The sequence below is a fragment of the Clarias gariepinus genome, chromosome 9 (genome assembly GCF_024256425.1).
Source record: "Clarias gariepinus isolate MV-2021 ecotype Netherlands chromosome 9, CGAR_prim_01v2, whole genome shotgun sequence".
Classification (NCBI taxonomy): Eukaryota; Metazoa; Chordata; class Actinopteri; order Siluriformes; family Clariidae; genus Clarias; species Clarias gariepinus.
Window position 1 is genome coordinate 674,482 of NC_071108.1, and position 16,010 is coordinate 690,491.

General features: G+C 45.2%; 1 protein-coding gene across 1 annotated transcript in view; it reads right to left on the reverse strand.

Moving 5' to 3' along the window:
* The window catches only part of kcnn1b (potassium intermediate/small conductance calcium-activated channel, subfamily N, member 1b), a 50,355-nt gene extending 34,839 nt beyond the window's left edge, over positions 1 to 15,516 (reverse strand). The window contains exon 1 of the mRNA XM_053503190.1: positions 14,443 to 15,516. Within this exon, the coding sequence (XP_053359165.1) occupies positions 14,443 to 15,516 (1,074 nt within the window). The remainder of the gene's footprint in view (positions 1 to 14,442) is intronic.
* Between the last annotated feature and the right edge of the window lie 494 nt (positions 15,517 to 16,010).

Sequence of the window (16,010 nt, forward strand, 5' to 3'; positions counted from 1 at the left end):
ATATATATATATAAACTGTATATATATATATATATATATATATATATAAACTGTATATAGAATATAAATATATATGTTAAATACTTTGTTTAATATATATCAAGACATGTTTAAGTTACTTTCCTTAATGAATTCTTTAAAAAAAGATTTAAAACTTTAAAGAAGGCTTTAAGCTCCGCCCACTTCATCATCACCTCATTCATGTACATATCTGTGAAAAGCCGCTTTCTTGATATTAATGTTCACTTGTATCTGGGAGTTGTATTATAATATTATCATCTTATTATAATTATGAGCTACGCTGATTAGAACAAAACAACAACAACAACAAAAAAAACATTTTCTCAACATCAGTGTGAGGTAAATGGATTTGTGATATATTTTTATTGATTTACTATTATTATTATTATTATTATTATTATTATTTTATGCTGAAAATTTTTATAAAAATATTCTCAACAAGGTTATTTTTTATTAAACAATAAAGAACAGATTTTCAAATTCCTCAATGCAAAAAAAATAAGGTCTGTGTGACGCGTATTTCTGTTGTATGATTTCTGTCTGTATGATTTCTGTAGTTCGGCTGTAGGAGGTAGGGCTGTACCTCAGGAGCGACAAAGAGGGACAAATCAGATAATTAAATAGGGTTCCGTCTAGAACCATAACAAGATCTCTGGTCATCCTTAAGGGTAAAATTAAACCCAGAGGTGATTTTAAACCCTTAGGTGGCGCTAAATTTAATCCTAGCACCCCTAAAACAATGATAATGACAACAGTGCGTTGTCTAAAATCATGTTTCGTGCACAACAGTTACAGATCAAACCGCGCAGAGACGCGACCGACAGGTACAGGTTCAGCTACAGGTTTACACTCCGATACACTAGGTGGCACCAGGGTTTAATAAAGTCAATAGTCTGTACGGAAGTACAGTGATGTAATGGAGAGGAAGTAGCAGTGGAGCGGTGCAGGGTCGAGCCGTTGAGAGTTTTTCCTCTCGCTCTGGTTCAGGTGTCTGATGTACAGGAGACAGAAACTGCACGAGAGTTTAACTTTGTTACAGTCGGATTAAAAACACACGGAAATGAAAACGAAACAAAACGAAAAGCTGACGCTGATGTAGTTGCATGATTTAATGTTAATCTGCTTTTACAGTGTTGCTGTACTTTAACCTTAGGCCTCTAGTTGGTGTGTTCGTACCTTATCTTTTGTTATGTTGTTGATAGCGTTAGCACGTCTAACACTGTCACATCCTTTTGTCTTGACACACACATCTTAATAAAAGCCACCTGTAACACTAACATCTCATTAATGTCAATCAGCAAGTTTCTTATTCTGATATTTACAGTAGATTATGGACAGTGAACTGAACGACTGGAACAAACATGGACTCGTTTAAGTTTTTTTTTTTATGTTGATGAAATTACAAAAGAGAGATAACGCCCAGGATCGGGTCAGGTCCACCCACAGCAACCAAACATCCAGCTAGAAAAATGTGATGAATCGAAACGGACCAACCATGTGAGGACCTTTTATTAATTATAAACTCTCTAATTGGTTGTTAACTTTTGGTTTACAGAACAGAGAGAGACAGGGAGACAGAGAGAGCAGGACGGAGAGAGACAGAGAGAGCAGGACAGAGAGAGACAGGAAGAGAGACAGGGACAAAGAGAGCAGGATGGAGAGAGACAGAGACAGAAAGAGCAGGATGGAGAGAGACAGAGAGAGAGACAGGGAGAGAGACAGAGACAGACAGAGCAAGACAGAGAGAGCAGGATGAAGAGAGACAGAGAGAGACAGAGAGAGAGAGACAGAGAGAGCAGAAAGCAGCAGAGAGCAAGAAGAACCAGGTGTGAAGCCCAGCATATTCTATTTTAAAGGGGTTTTTTATATTAAAATGTGACACGAAAATTATGTCACTTACTAGCAATGCTAATATTGGTGTCGAACTAAATATATAAAAAAAATATATATAAAAATAATAAGTACTAACTAACTGACTAAAGTACTAACGATCACTAATAGTAACACATTGTACGCGTTACATTCTCACGTGGAGACGAGCCCCTCGAAACATCTGACACTAAAATCTCCTGTTTAAAGCGACAAGAGAATCTTCTGCTTAACACGAGAACCACTCTAGTAAGCGAGTACCCTGAACCATCCAAAGAACCCTTGAGGAACCCTTCTGTTCTAAGAGCAGATAATGAATCCTTCTTTAAAGGTCTGAATGCGGCTTAGCGAGCGATCTGAAGCACGAGAGCCATTTCCACATGGCTACCTGCTCACATGACAACCGAGTGTGTATCCAACGTCATCTCCCTCCCTCCCTCTCTCTCTCTCTCTCTCTCTCCCTCCTCCCTGCTCGTCTCTCCTCACCCCCCCCCCCCCATTCCCCTCCCCCTCACCCACTCACTCCGCTATCTGCAGGAGCCTCTGTTAGCATGCAGCACAGGTGCTAATGCAATCAGTAAACCAAGACCGCGGCCTGAGCCAGAACAATCGCACACAAACAGCAGCCGAGGCAGGAGCAGCGCGAGCCGTGTTCTACCTCCGTCCTTTGTTTCCCCGATGCCTCCGAGACGATGGACTTGGCAGCCAGCGGATGTCGTGTATCTTGCTGCACTCTCGCAAGCTTTTAGGGCTCTCTATAAATATTGTGAGATCTTATGGTTAGAAAATAGATGCGACGTTCCGTTCGTCGGCGAGAGAACACTGCATTTATTACCGAAGCAAAAGGCGTAATGAAGAAAAGAGACAAGAAACTCGGAACAGATTTCCAAGAAGTAGCGACTCTCTTGTCTGATGAGAAAGCTGCAAAGATCAATACAAGTATTTAACAAAGTCCCTGTCAAAATCTAACCCCCTGCCAAACCCCGAGCACAGTACAACCTGCCAAAAACCATTTCTTTTAATTGGAAACAGAATAAAGCTTCATTTTAGAAGATCTTAAGCATCTGCAAAAAAATAAATAAATGAATGGATTAATAATAATAAAAATCCATGACACACACCTATGTAAAATCCAACATGTGCACATTTGCATCAGTTTCATGACATGTGCATCACTGGACCTTCTGATAATAAAGGTTTCTCAAAGGTTCCTCAGATCTTCCTTGGATGTTTGTGGGTCGCACCATCACATGTTTGTGAAAGACAAAGCTAATGTGTCGGGTTCTACATAAAAACGTAATAAGGATCTGATCTGAAACCTGAAGAAAGATTATTACTGAAGACAGACAGAGCACTATTCAGACGGGATTAGCTTCCCCCATGTGTGTGAGTGGAGGTGTGGAGTAATTCTGATAGATAAACGATCCATTTATAATCATTCCATGTCTCAGGTTTCTCATGCAATCTGTCACAAAGGTGCCAATATTTTCAGGCATAGTGTTAGCACTGTGGCCTTGCACCTCCAGGGTCCAGGTTCGATTACCGCTCCAGTGTGCGTGTGTGTGTGTGTTTGTGTGTGTGTGTGTGTGTGGAGTTTGCATGTTTGGTGGGTTCCCTTCAGGTTCTCCTGTTTCCTCCCACAGACCAAAGACATGCAGTTTAGGCTAACTGGCGTTCCCAAATTGCCCGTTCTGTTTGTGTGCCTGTGCCCTGTGATGGATCTCAGAGTGTGACCTCAAGAACACGTTAAGGAACAGATTAAAACTTCTCTGCCCTCATGTGCAGCAGATTCCTGAATCCAGTTGATCATCCAGATGATCTGTTTCAAACCTGATCACAATCATGCAGCGTCTGTTTCTTAACTGCATTCTTTGTCATTTTAGAGAAGCTTAAATAAAAAGAACTATGACATAATTCCACATAAAACAGCCACCTCCAGTTCTCTTTGCAGAACAGACAATCCTCAGTGCCCACATCTCCACATCGCTCCCTCCTCCACAGCGTGCTCTCATCTCTCTCTCTGTGTTCCTGTTCTGCCCAGACACGAGCACAACGCTCAGCTGCTCTCCACCGAGTCGCTCGACAGACAGCTCTCACGTTTATCCGTGTGAGAAAGTGATATTTGGAGATCAGGTGCGCTCACGTCGCGTACTACGTGCCACGTCCAGCACGCAGCTGATCACATGCCATAAAGTCCCGCGGACGCTTTAACACATCGCGTCACCGATCTCATCCGAGCGCTAGGCCTAACATTAGCTTCAAATAGTGACGCTGGAATCTGCACCCGAGAACTCGGAGTGCGTGCGATCTTCTAACTCAGAACCATGATCATCGATCGTCTCCGTGGCGGCGCTAGTCAGACCCACGCATTAGATAAAACTAAAATCAAGTACTTGCACGTGTATCTGACATCCCATCAGTCAAACGGGAGGAATCGATTAAACACGAGTGAAAGCGACGGCTAAGTAGATTCTTTAAATGCGGCTAGGTCTCTGAGGAGGATGAAGATGATGGTGTTCGTCGTGTACACAAATGTGTGATGGTCGTGCTCTAACGGTTTATCCTTCTCCAATAAGACGTACGCCAGCCCGTATTATTTTCCACGCTGCCTTTGCAGCGTCTCCAGACCTCTCATCGCCCTGCTCTCTTTACTCTTATATTGAATGTGAAGTGTGTTAAAGAACAAAATCTAATTAGGTCTGAGTTTCCCAACGGTATCGGAGTGTTAAGACGATTTTACAAATTAGAAAGTCAGAGCGTTTAAACTGATACACAATCATTTCTTCCACCTTTGTGTTATGACACTTTAGAGAAATTTCAGCCTCTGTTACAGACTGGAATTAATCAGAAAATCCCCAAAACGTTCAGGACCTGAAAATTCCCAGATGAGGAACACAATCCCAGAGTGCCCCACAGAGGAAACGCTAATTAACCCCTCAATGTAGGGCAGCTAACCAGAGTACACGCTACCACTGTTAGTGCTCAGTCAGTATTCAAGGTGTTGGAGTCTTCAGCAAGCCCTTTAGTGCATCTTTATCCATAGTCAGGTGGTAGAAGTACAGTATGATGTGGTGAGAGATGGTGTCGTTCCTCAGGTGCAAATTCAAACCTGTGTAGATTCACACCCCTAACCAACCAAAATCAATCAGAAACCTAAATCAGTCCGGCTCTCTATCCTAAAGAGATCCCGAGACAACCCCGCCCACAAACACCAAACCTGATCAGAACCCTAATCCAAACCCAAACCCTAGCCAGTCCTCCAACTGGTCCTCCAACCCCAACCAGTATGTCCATTCACAATCCAACACAATCTGCTAATCCCAGACGAACTAGCACACCGACCTAAACTCCAACCAGCAACCCAAACTAAGTCCACATTAGTTCCCCAACTCCATATAAATTCCAACCAGTACTAAATCCCAAACCCAATCGGCACTAATCTAAACTCTAGCAGCACCATATTTATACGTGACAATTACAAACCAGTCTTACACCCATCAGTACCTAATCCTGAACTTCTGGAACCAGAATTTTGGTCCCAAACTTGTGCAGATCCATAAATGTCATTATCTCCTCAGACTGAGGTGAAACTTCAAACCCTAATTGACACCTTCTCAGACACGTTCCTCTTGTCTGTGTTAGACATGTTTAAGCCTCTGGTACTAATCAAAAAATTAATTATATGTTCATATCCTAAAGGTTTCCCATTGGAAAGTCACAGAGGAAGCTCTTAATGCTGGAGAAGCAGCCAGCTTACAAACACCAGCTAGAACCTTACGCATGGACCTCTGAATGGTTCTTCTCTGACTGCTACATGAGATACCATCTGCGTGTTCTCCAGAACATCAGGCTAGTTCTTCATGTTAAGCTAATACCTCCTGTGCGTATGTCTGAGGTAAGAGGCCTCCTCGTACCTTCGTGCTCCTGCGTTCCCGCCACTGCCAGCTTCACTCCACACAAATCCAATTTAGCAAATCTATTTTGACGTTGAATTTGCGCTCATTCAGATGTGCCATCAGGCTGCGTGTTTCCCGGCTCCAGTCCCTAATGAAAATGTCTACAGGGGAGTGCTCATTACTGGATCTGCTACTCAGGATTCTCTTTTCTCAACCATTCCCCACCATCAGAATCTAATCCCCACACACACACACACGCACACACACACACACACACACACACACCGGTTTGCTGTCTTCATGCTGCCAATATTCCCCACAGAGCCTCCATGAAATGGGAAACAGTAATATGTTTGAACATCATTTTTCTCTAGGACCCTTGATTGGACTATGATGCTTAGTGATACATTTTACAACCGCTGCGTTTAGCACCTCCGTCTTTCTCTCATCAGTGTGACTGTGGCCATGATGATGGGGTGAGCGATATGACCAAAGTACCACATCATGATATCTGACAGTGTTTCAAAGCTGTACCATAAACCATCAGGACACTGCTGTGGCTTGCTAAGAAAATTTAAGTGGACCCTCGGCATATGGACGGCCCGCGTAAAAAAAATTCGCCTTAAGAAAAAATCTGGCTCGGCATGTTCATACGGGCGACCGAACTGAGCCAAACGAGTCGCACGTACGTTCTGGAGCCGGTCAAACGATAATCAAACGATGTATCATCAAATCACTCTGTACTGCACAATCCTGAGCCATAAATAGGTTAATTAAAACAACAGCAAAGAAAATAATAGCTAAAATGCCCCGAGCTTTAAGTTTAAGTGAGGTTTAATCCCAACGTCATTTACGTGCCTTTTCTAAATGTTTTGATTGTTTTAATATGCAAAAATATGAGTATAGTGTTGGAAATTGGCAATATTCGTAATATTATTGGGTGTCTGGAACGGATTATCTGCATTTACATTATTTCCTATAGGACAAAGTGTTTCACTATATGACATTACGCCTTAAGAACTCGTATGCCGAGGCACCGCTGTACTATAACCTTCATCTGTTGTCTTAGATAAATATCTGATTAGTGTCCATGCAACATGAATAAGAAGACTCAGGTTGGATTTCACACATCTTGTGCTTGCACATATCACTGAAGACAGCAGCCACAGCCGTCACTATTTTCAGTGGAAGGAAGACCAAACTGGAGATTCAAGCAAAAGTCTAAAGAACAAACACCCAAGCAGTGTTTACAACGACTGTCCAAGAAATGGCTGTGAGCTCACATGGTGCATCAGGAGTAGAGTGTTCAAGGTCCAGACACAGGTGACTCCCTCATGGTTAGAAATATAAATGTAGAAAGAAAATAGAAATAAATAACGTCTAAGATCGGAAAAAGCCTCAACTACAAGCCAGACCAACACTACAAGCCTAAACACCATGAAATGGCCAAAACAACCAGAAGATAGAAACCGTCTCAGGTTAGATTAAAATCCAACACCAAGATCAGGTTCATTCTCAACACTTAACGACTGTATCCACCAACCTCCTAATACTATTAAACACTGCAATGCCAGGGCTTTACACATCAAATACATAATTACACACAGAATCAGATTAAGTGAACAGATGATTAACGCGGGAGAACTCAGGAGAGCTTGTAGAAGCTTAAACACCAGACCAAGACCTGAACACCAGCAAGAACATCAGCAAGAATCTCACCAGAACATCACTGACTGACTGACCGTACAGTTAAACACCTCAAAATAATTTAAGACTAAACACTAAACACAGACTGACATGTAAAGACTGAAATCCCAGATAAAATATAATATACAAAAGAAATGAATCTATTACAATATAATAAAACTGTAAAGTGGGCGTGTCCATACATATTTGTGAAAAAATTATTTGGGGGATGTGAGATGAGTAATAAGTCATGGTTTCTGGAACGCTTGTCTGTTTGTCTGTCTGTTTGTGCACGCATCACGTAAACACTACTGAAGGAATGTTAATGTGGTTTTCACAGGTGTGTCTGGACGAGTCTGGGGTAACATACAGGCTTTGGGTCATCGCAGTCGGGCCGCGGGAAGAGAAAGTACACTACTTGAAAATTTAAATAGAAAGCGCACTTAAATCATTAAATATCAACTTTAAAAAAAATCATTAGTTCATCTCCGAATTCAACAGGTGGCGCTATACATTTTTTAATACGAGTGTGCGATTAAATTCCACACGAACGGAGTCACAGCTAGGACACAGTGATAACGCGAGGTGATGTGATCATACAACGGGGAGGACTCGGAGCGCAAACACTAAACACAGTGACGCTCTACCATAAACACACGGAGAACCGCTCTGACTATAAACCTCCACCCATAAAGGGCATGCCCTGACCCCAACACACCAGGTTCAAGCTGCTAAAAGTATTTTTAGACTCGTTCCACTTTTAGTAAAAATGTAAAAGGGGTGATTTTATCCAGAAGAGATTACAGGGCTGAAACCGTCCGAGTTTGGCGTTCAGTCTGATCTCTCTCCAACAATTACACTCTCTGCAATTTACCCTCGATTAGGCAGGGGAGCAGCAGCTGCATGAGACACACACACACACACACACACACACACACACACACACACACCCTATAGCACAGTTGTTGCAGGTGTTTATGGCTGCAGTTACTGAACCATGTCCCGGATAACCGAATAATCGTCTGAAATAAATACTTTAATATTGTGATTTATCTACTGATTTTATTGAGGTATTATTTCTCACATCAGTTACATCTTGTTTATGTTGCAGTACTATCTCATTGCTCCTGTTGGCCGCTCTGTCGTCTCAGCGCTGTCTGTCCGAGGCTCCTGTCTCACCGCCGTGTGCACGTGTTACATCAGTTCATCTGTAACTGCGGTGCGAGCTGTAACGGGCGCCACGCCCCACGTGATTTGCATGGGGGACGAGCAGCGTGCAGTGATTAGATTTTGTGGTCTGAGCGTGAGTGTGCCCCCGGCGCTGGTATTCAGAGACTTTGTGCGCAGTAGGGAGGAAGTGTTTCATCACAAAGACGTGTGTATGGATGGATAGAGAAGCTCAAGGAAGGTCGCTCGAGTGTTAGGAACAGGACGCCCGTCCACCTCCATGACTGGTGAGAAACGCCATGATCTCGCTCCATCAGACTTTCACCTGTTTGCGTCACAACAGAACTCTAAAGAAGGCGATCTCTCAGAATGTGCAGAGACGCTAAACCTGAGCGCAGCTGCACGAGGCCGAGGATTCACTTCTGATGAAGAACTGAAGACGGCGGTGCATTCGTGACTTGCTGACAGGTGGATGGAGTGTAGTAAAAAGCGAGGAGATGTCTAAACATGACGGATTTGTCTTTTCTTAAAGTTCATTCAAATAAATTTTACAGCCAGAGTGTGGAAATTTGTCGACTTCTCCCCTGCATTAAACACTATTTCTAGCTTTTCTAATCATCTAGAACATAGATGACGGTTTAAAGGTTCTTATAAAGATTCTTTAAACCATTAAAGCTTCTATGTGATTATAAGTTTGTACTTTGTACTGTTCTATACGCACAATCACACACACACACTTACTCAGCTAACACACACTTATGGGTTATTTAACTGTTCTTTCTGACGTTCTGTAGGATTTAATGTAGAGAGAACACGGTAAGGGTTCTACCCTTCCTGTAGATGGCGCTGGTGATTGCTGCGCGGTGGAGTTATGACTGAGCTCTCTCTCTATATGTGTATTAAATAGAGCTAGCTAGCATTATGCTACTCCACTGGTCTATTCATGCTCAGTGCAACTAGACAGACAGACAGACAGACGGACAGACAGACAGACAGACAGACGAACGGACAGACAGACAAAAAGAAAGACAGATGGACAGACAGACAGACAGACGGACAGACGAATGGACAGACAGACAGAAAGACAGATGGACTGACAGACAGATGGACAGACAGACAGATGGACAGACAGACAGACAGACAGACGGACAGACAGATGGACAGACAGACAGATGGACGGACAGACAGACAGACAGAAAGACAGATGGACAGACAGACAGAAAGACAGATGGACAGACAGATGGACAGACAGACACACGGACGGACAGACAGATAGACAGACAGACAGACGGACGGACGGACGGACAGACAGACGGACAGACAGACAGACAGATGGACAGACAGGCAGACAGATAGACAGACAGACGGACAGACAGACAGACGGACAGACAGACGGACGGACGGACGGACAGACAGACGGACAGACAGACAGATAGACAGACAGACGGAGAGACATAGATCGCTTTATTAAACTCCAAAATGAAACTGTAGTGTTACCGCAGGCAGGTCACAGATTATACAACAGGACAGAAGCACACAAGGTGGAGAAGAGAAGTAAAGGTTCGTTTAAAACTAAAACTAAAAATCACTATGATAAAATTAAATAAACTGTGTTAGACTAGTTCTAAGTGGAACTCTGTCTTTGCTAACTGTAGCAGGGTTCTGCCCATCAGCTTCATTCAGACACATTGACCTTGTTAATCTATAGCTGTTATCCTGGACAGTGGTGCGGGAGGCGGAGCCTATCCCTGCGGATTTCTGAGACGGCGTGCCAATCAATCACACGGCACTGACACACTGCAGGCAATTTGGAAACGGCAATTAGCCTAATCTGCATGTGTTTGGACTGCGGGAGGAAACTGGAGAACCCTGAGGAAACCCACCAAGCACGGGGAGAACATGCAAACTCCACACACACACACACACACACACACACACAGACCCGAGGTGAGAACGAACCCGGAACCCGGAGGTGTGACACGACAGTGCTAACCCCTACGCCACTGAGCCGCTCAGATTGTTAAAGTTATATTAATTAAATATTAATTTCACAAAAAGGTCATGAGTTAAACATTGTTTAAAGTTGTTTAAAGTAGGCGACGTGTAAACGAGTGTCACATGCTGCATCCACGTGTGTTTCTAACCTGCAGCATGTGAGTGCAGTAAAGGTGTGAACTTGTTCCACTTACAGAACCTGAACCTGAGTCCGTACAGGACTCTGAAGTGTGTGAAGAGCAGCTCGGCACGTGACTGAGAAACACCTCTGTCCGTTACAATGCTGCCCTGACGCTGGAGACTCCTTCCACGCCTCACATCTGTCCATCTGTACACGTCCATGTAAACAAGCTGTTACTATGGAAACCATAAGGTATCAGAGTGAGTGCATTGTATCTGATATATAATATCTGACTGCACCACTGTCAGCACTGCTGCTATAGAGAATGCATCAATATCTCCTGACCAATCAGAACGCAGGACTCCGCAGCACCGCCGTCCAATTACAATTTAGTGCTAAAATCTGGTGATCGAGCGTGGTGATGAAAAGTAGAATGGAGAGGCAGAAAGGGGCCGGCGTTCCCGTAAGGAAGGAATGATACGGATTTTCCCTCTGCATGTGCTTCCTCATCACCACACACACACACACACACACACACACGTGTTTTAGAAGCAACTCTGGGCCCTACTATGTAGTGATACCTGTAGAGTTTATATCTGTATACATAAAAAAAAGCAAGATGGAGTCATTAGTTAATAGGGACACGGTGTCAGTGCCGATCCCGGTGTCTGATCCCGGTCCGATACGCTGCTCATTCACACCAACATCCGATACCAGGTGATACCACGTAACACAAGCCTGGTGTCATGCTAATGAACATGTCATTAGCGACTGCGAGCTGGACGGTCTCTACAACCCCGAGTTCAGGAAGTGATGTCATATCAAAATGGCCGCTCACAGGCTCGGAAGCGCTTCTTACATTTCAGTGCCATTAGATTTCGATCGGACATCATGTTCAACCTGTAACGCTGATCTACAGCTCACAGTTCTGAGGGTGGTGTACGGCACTCGACACGGTTAGCTAGCTAGCTCGCCGCTTATAAAAGATTAACGAGCAGTCCAGAGGCCAAAATTACGTTTAATACAAGCTGCGATGTGACGTAAGTCCGATCCAGCTACACGAATTAATCTAACATACAAATCTGACATCGTTCAACTTCTTCTTATATATCATTCTGTAAAAGAGCTGTGTGTGTGTGTGTGTGTGTGTTGTAAAATAAAATAAAAAAATGACCAAAAAAAGCTTAGACTTTAAACTGTAGAGGGTGGGGCCAAGGGGGAGGAGTTATATCGAACTACAGTAAGAAATAAACGCGGTCGGTTGGAGATGGCGTCGCTCCCGCGAGAGAAACGCTGCAGTCTCGCTGCTACATGCAGAAGTTCAGCTCCTGCGTCTGTGTGACTCTGGGTGATACACACACTCCCTTTACATGTTAGCTACTTTAGCTTCGGGATAAAACCACACAATCAGACTCCACACACACACACACACACACCGCACACACACCGCACACACACTGAGCAGATCGAGCTGAGCTGCAGCAGTAGAATGAGGAAGAACGTGTGTGTTTGTTTTAATTATTTTTATCCCGACCTGTTCCTTTAAGTGCGGTTCTGCATCATGGCCACTGCAGCCTGTTGCAGTCGGCGTCACACTGCCTCCGTTCTCCTGAATGAACTCGTACAGCGCGGAACAAACACCGCGGCTCCTGACATAAACACCGCTATTAATCCAACATGAATCCCACCGCGATTTCAGTGCATGTGATTCACTATAACACAGTGATGCACACGTAATACAACCTCACACACACACACACACACACGCACACACACTGCCAGGAGTGAACAATGTGACAGTTCACACCATGTTTTTGAGAACAATGACCTCACAACTCGATCGTCATAATCATTCCGAGCGTTGTCAGTATTGATCTGTGATCAGGGCTACGTGTAGCCGCGTGTACACGCAACACCGCCATGCAGAACAAAAACCAGCACTGAATCAACACTCACAGCGTTCACACACACACACACACACACACACATCAAACCCAACACGGAGCGACTGCATCTGCAGCAGCAATAACAGTGTTTAATCGTTATTAATCAACCAGAACCCTGATGGTTTGAATACGTGTGGAACACTGAAGTGAACCTCCAGGGTGGAATTAACACCTACAGGTGTTGAACAAACACTCCCAGTGCAGACTCTGATAATCTTAGCATTATCCATGTTAGATTATATATATAAATAACACAGTGTTGAATTAACACTTTACAATGATGTGAAACTAAGCACACACACACTCACACACACACACATGCACAGTACATTAAATACTAAGACTGATTTCAATACTGAAAGACGGTTTGAAGGCTGCAGGTGTTTTTAGTCAACTCTACTGAATGTATGACTGAACTCGACACTGTCGACGGCTTTAAAATGTTTTATTACAAATCCGCAAGTGTTGAGTTAATCCCGTCAGAGCCGATTCAACACTGTATAAGATCCTGGTGTTCATTTATCCCTGTAAACATTTAGACTGTATGTGTTTATTAAAAATATAAGACTTAATACAGCACTCTATGTATAAGAAGTTAAAGGTAATTGAACACACTAGGCCTTAAATCAGCTGGTGTTGATTAAATACTGTGCTAAAGCTGGGAGTAAGAGTTACCCCAAAACTGGATTTAATACCATGTGTCAGTTCAACACCATAAACACTAACACAGTAGGTGTTAATGTACGTCTGTAATTGTTGCCTTAACAGCATTCGACACTCTTTATGTGCCATTATGTGCTGATTTATTGTTAATTTCTGCAACAGATTCGGTGTTGACTTGAGTGTTGATTGGACTCTGTATTATCTGCCCTGTGACAGTTAAACAAATACTGTAGGTTTTAATACAAATCTGCAGGTGTTTATTTATCCCTCTAAAACAAAACACTGTGAGTGTTTATCTTTGAGTTAATTCAACACCACAGGTACTATTACAAACTGTTTAATGTTGTTGTTTAAAGCTGTGTGTGTTTATTGTAAAATAAAGGTATTAATCCAAATCATAGGTATTAACACTAACACTGTAAAGGTTCAAATAAATCTGCGGGTGTTTATCCAAGGAAAACTACACACAGTAGGTGTTAGGGTACACCTGTAAAGGTTCTCAGTGGACACAGTAGGTGTTGAATGAGAAGGTGTTTATTTAAGCCTATGGGTATTTATTTCACCAGGTAAGAGTTAATCACAGGAAACACTAACAGAATGATGCGATTCAAAACTGTACCAGTGCACAAACACTAACAATCTGCAGGTGTGTATTGATGAATGTAAGCCTAATTCAGCACTGCAGGTGTGTATGTATCGCTGGAACCCCTGCATGCATCTCATTAGGAGTTTATTCAACACTGCAGGTGTGTATGTATGGCCATAAACACTGAGAGTTTTGCAGGTGTGTATTTATCCCTGTAAACACTAGCACAGCAGGCCTCTGTTTATCTCTGTGAACACTAACAGGTGTGTATTGCAGAATGTAGGAGGATGAACAGTGCAGGAGAGTTGGTGAAACACTGCAGGAGCTCAGACATGCAGTCAGGTGTCCAGGTGTTGATGCGGCTCTGTAGGTGTTGAGATCAGTGTGTGCAGGTGTTGATTCCGCACTGAGTGTGTGAACTCTCCTGTGCGAGCCCGAACTCCAGGAGAGTTAATGCGTGTGTGAGTGTGTGTGTGTGTGTGTGAGAGATACCTGATGCCCTTGGTGTCTCTGAGGCTCGTGCTCCGCGGTCGGGTTCGTGTCTCCGTCACGGTGCCATTCCGCTCGCGCTCCCGGTTGTTGTTGTTGTTGTTGCTGCTGCTGCTGTACGGTACAGGGCCGGTGCGCGCGCAGCTCGTGCGGCGGTGCTCTCGCGCAGCTCTCGGGCAGACTGCTCCTCACGAGCCGCTGCACCTGCAATCGGGCCGCCTGCGGGTCCTGGAGCGCGCGAGCGGCGGCGGCGCTGGTTTCGGGCGGCTGGCCCGCGGGAGCGCGCGGATGCTGGTGCTGCTGGTTCTGGTGCGCCGCTGCTGCTGCTGCCGCCGCTGAGGATGAGGATGGCGGCGGTGATGAAGGTGCCGGTGGCGGGTTGTGCAGCAGTAGAGCGGTGAACGGGTTCCCGCCGCCGCTGCTCTGCTCTAACGCTTGTTGTGGCCGCTGCAGTTGTTGCTGCTCCTCCGGTAACGACCCGCCTTCTTTTCCGCAGCTGCACGAGAGACGATGCGCAGGTTTGATCCACTGGATCCCTCGAGACTGATCCTCCGCCAATCGCGAGCCGCACCAGGCGGGGTCACCGGGACAGTCCGCGGAAACGGAGCCGAGAGCTCGAGCCGACGGTCTGGTGACGGTGCAGCTGCGCCGCTGGCTGTGACTTTGTGATGATGATGATGATGATGATGGTGGTGATGACGGTTCTCGTGCGCCGCCCCGTTGCGGTTGTCCGGTCGCGCTGGGCGGTTTCCGGTGTCCGCGCGCGCTGTGAGACGGCGGCGGCGGAGGCGGCAGGGTGTAGAGCGGCGGCGCTGCGGCGGCTGAGGGTGCGTGCGCGTGCGGCGAGGCTGCGTGCGGCGCTCTCTGCTGCTGCTGCTGCTGCGGTCGGACAGCGCGCGCGTCTCGATGCCGCATCACCGCCTCCTCCTCCTCCTCCTCCTGCGGGTCGCGTGCGGCGGGCTGCGGACCGAGCCGCTTCGGCGCGCTCTCGCTCTCGGTGCTGCGCGCGGCGGAGGCCCCCACCGTCGAGTCCACGCGGCTCGTCTCATTGGTGGGTCGAACCAGAACCAGCCTCATCTCGCCCCTCCTTCACTCACCCCCCCTCCTCCTCCTCCTCCCGTGATGCTGCGCGCGCCTTCAAATAAACCGGACCGGATCACGGGCACGAGCGCAAAACAAAGCAGAACCGGTCCGGTCGCATCGCGCTGCAGCGGCGCTCGGGAGTGTAACTGGGGTGTTACTGGAGTTGTAACTGGGATGTAACTGGAGTGTAACTGGGATGTAACTGGGATGTTACTGGGATGTTACTGGAGTGTAACTGGGATGTTATTACTGACGGCACGGTTTGTTCACGGAGGAACTTTCTTACACGTGTGTGTGTGTGTGTGTGTGTGTAGATACTGGACGTTCCGGGTCCAGTTTGGAATTCCAGATGTGTGTGAAGTTCAGCTTCCTGCAAAACAACAACAAACAACATTAACACAAAAGGGGGGGGATTATTCCCATGAACAATGTTTACATTCTTATTGCCAAAAGCTTAGAGTATAGAACAAAAAGTAAACATGAATAAA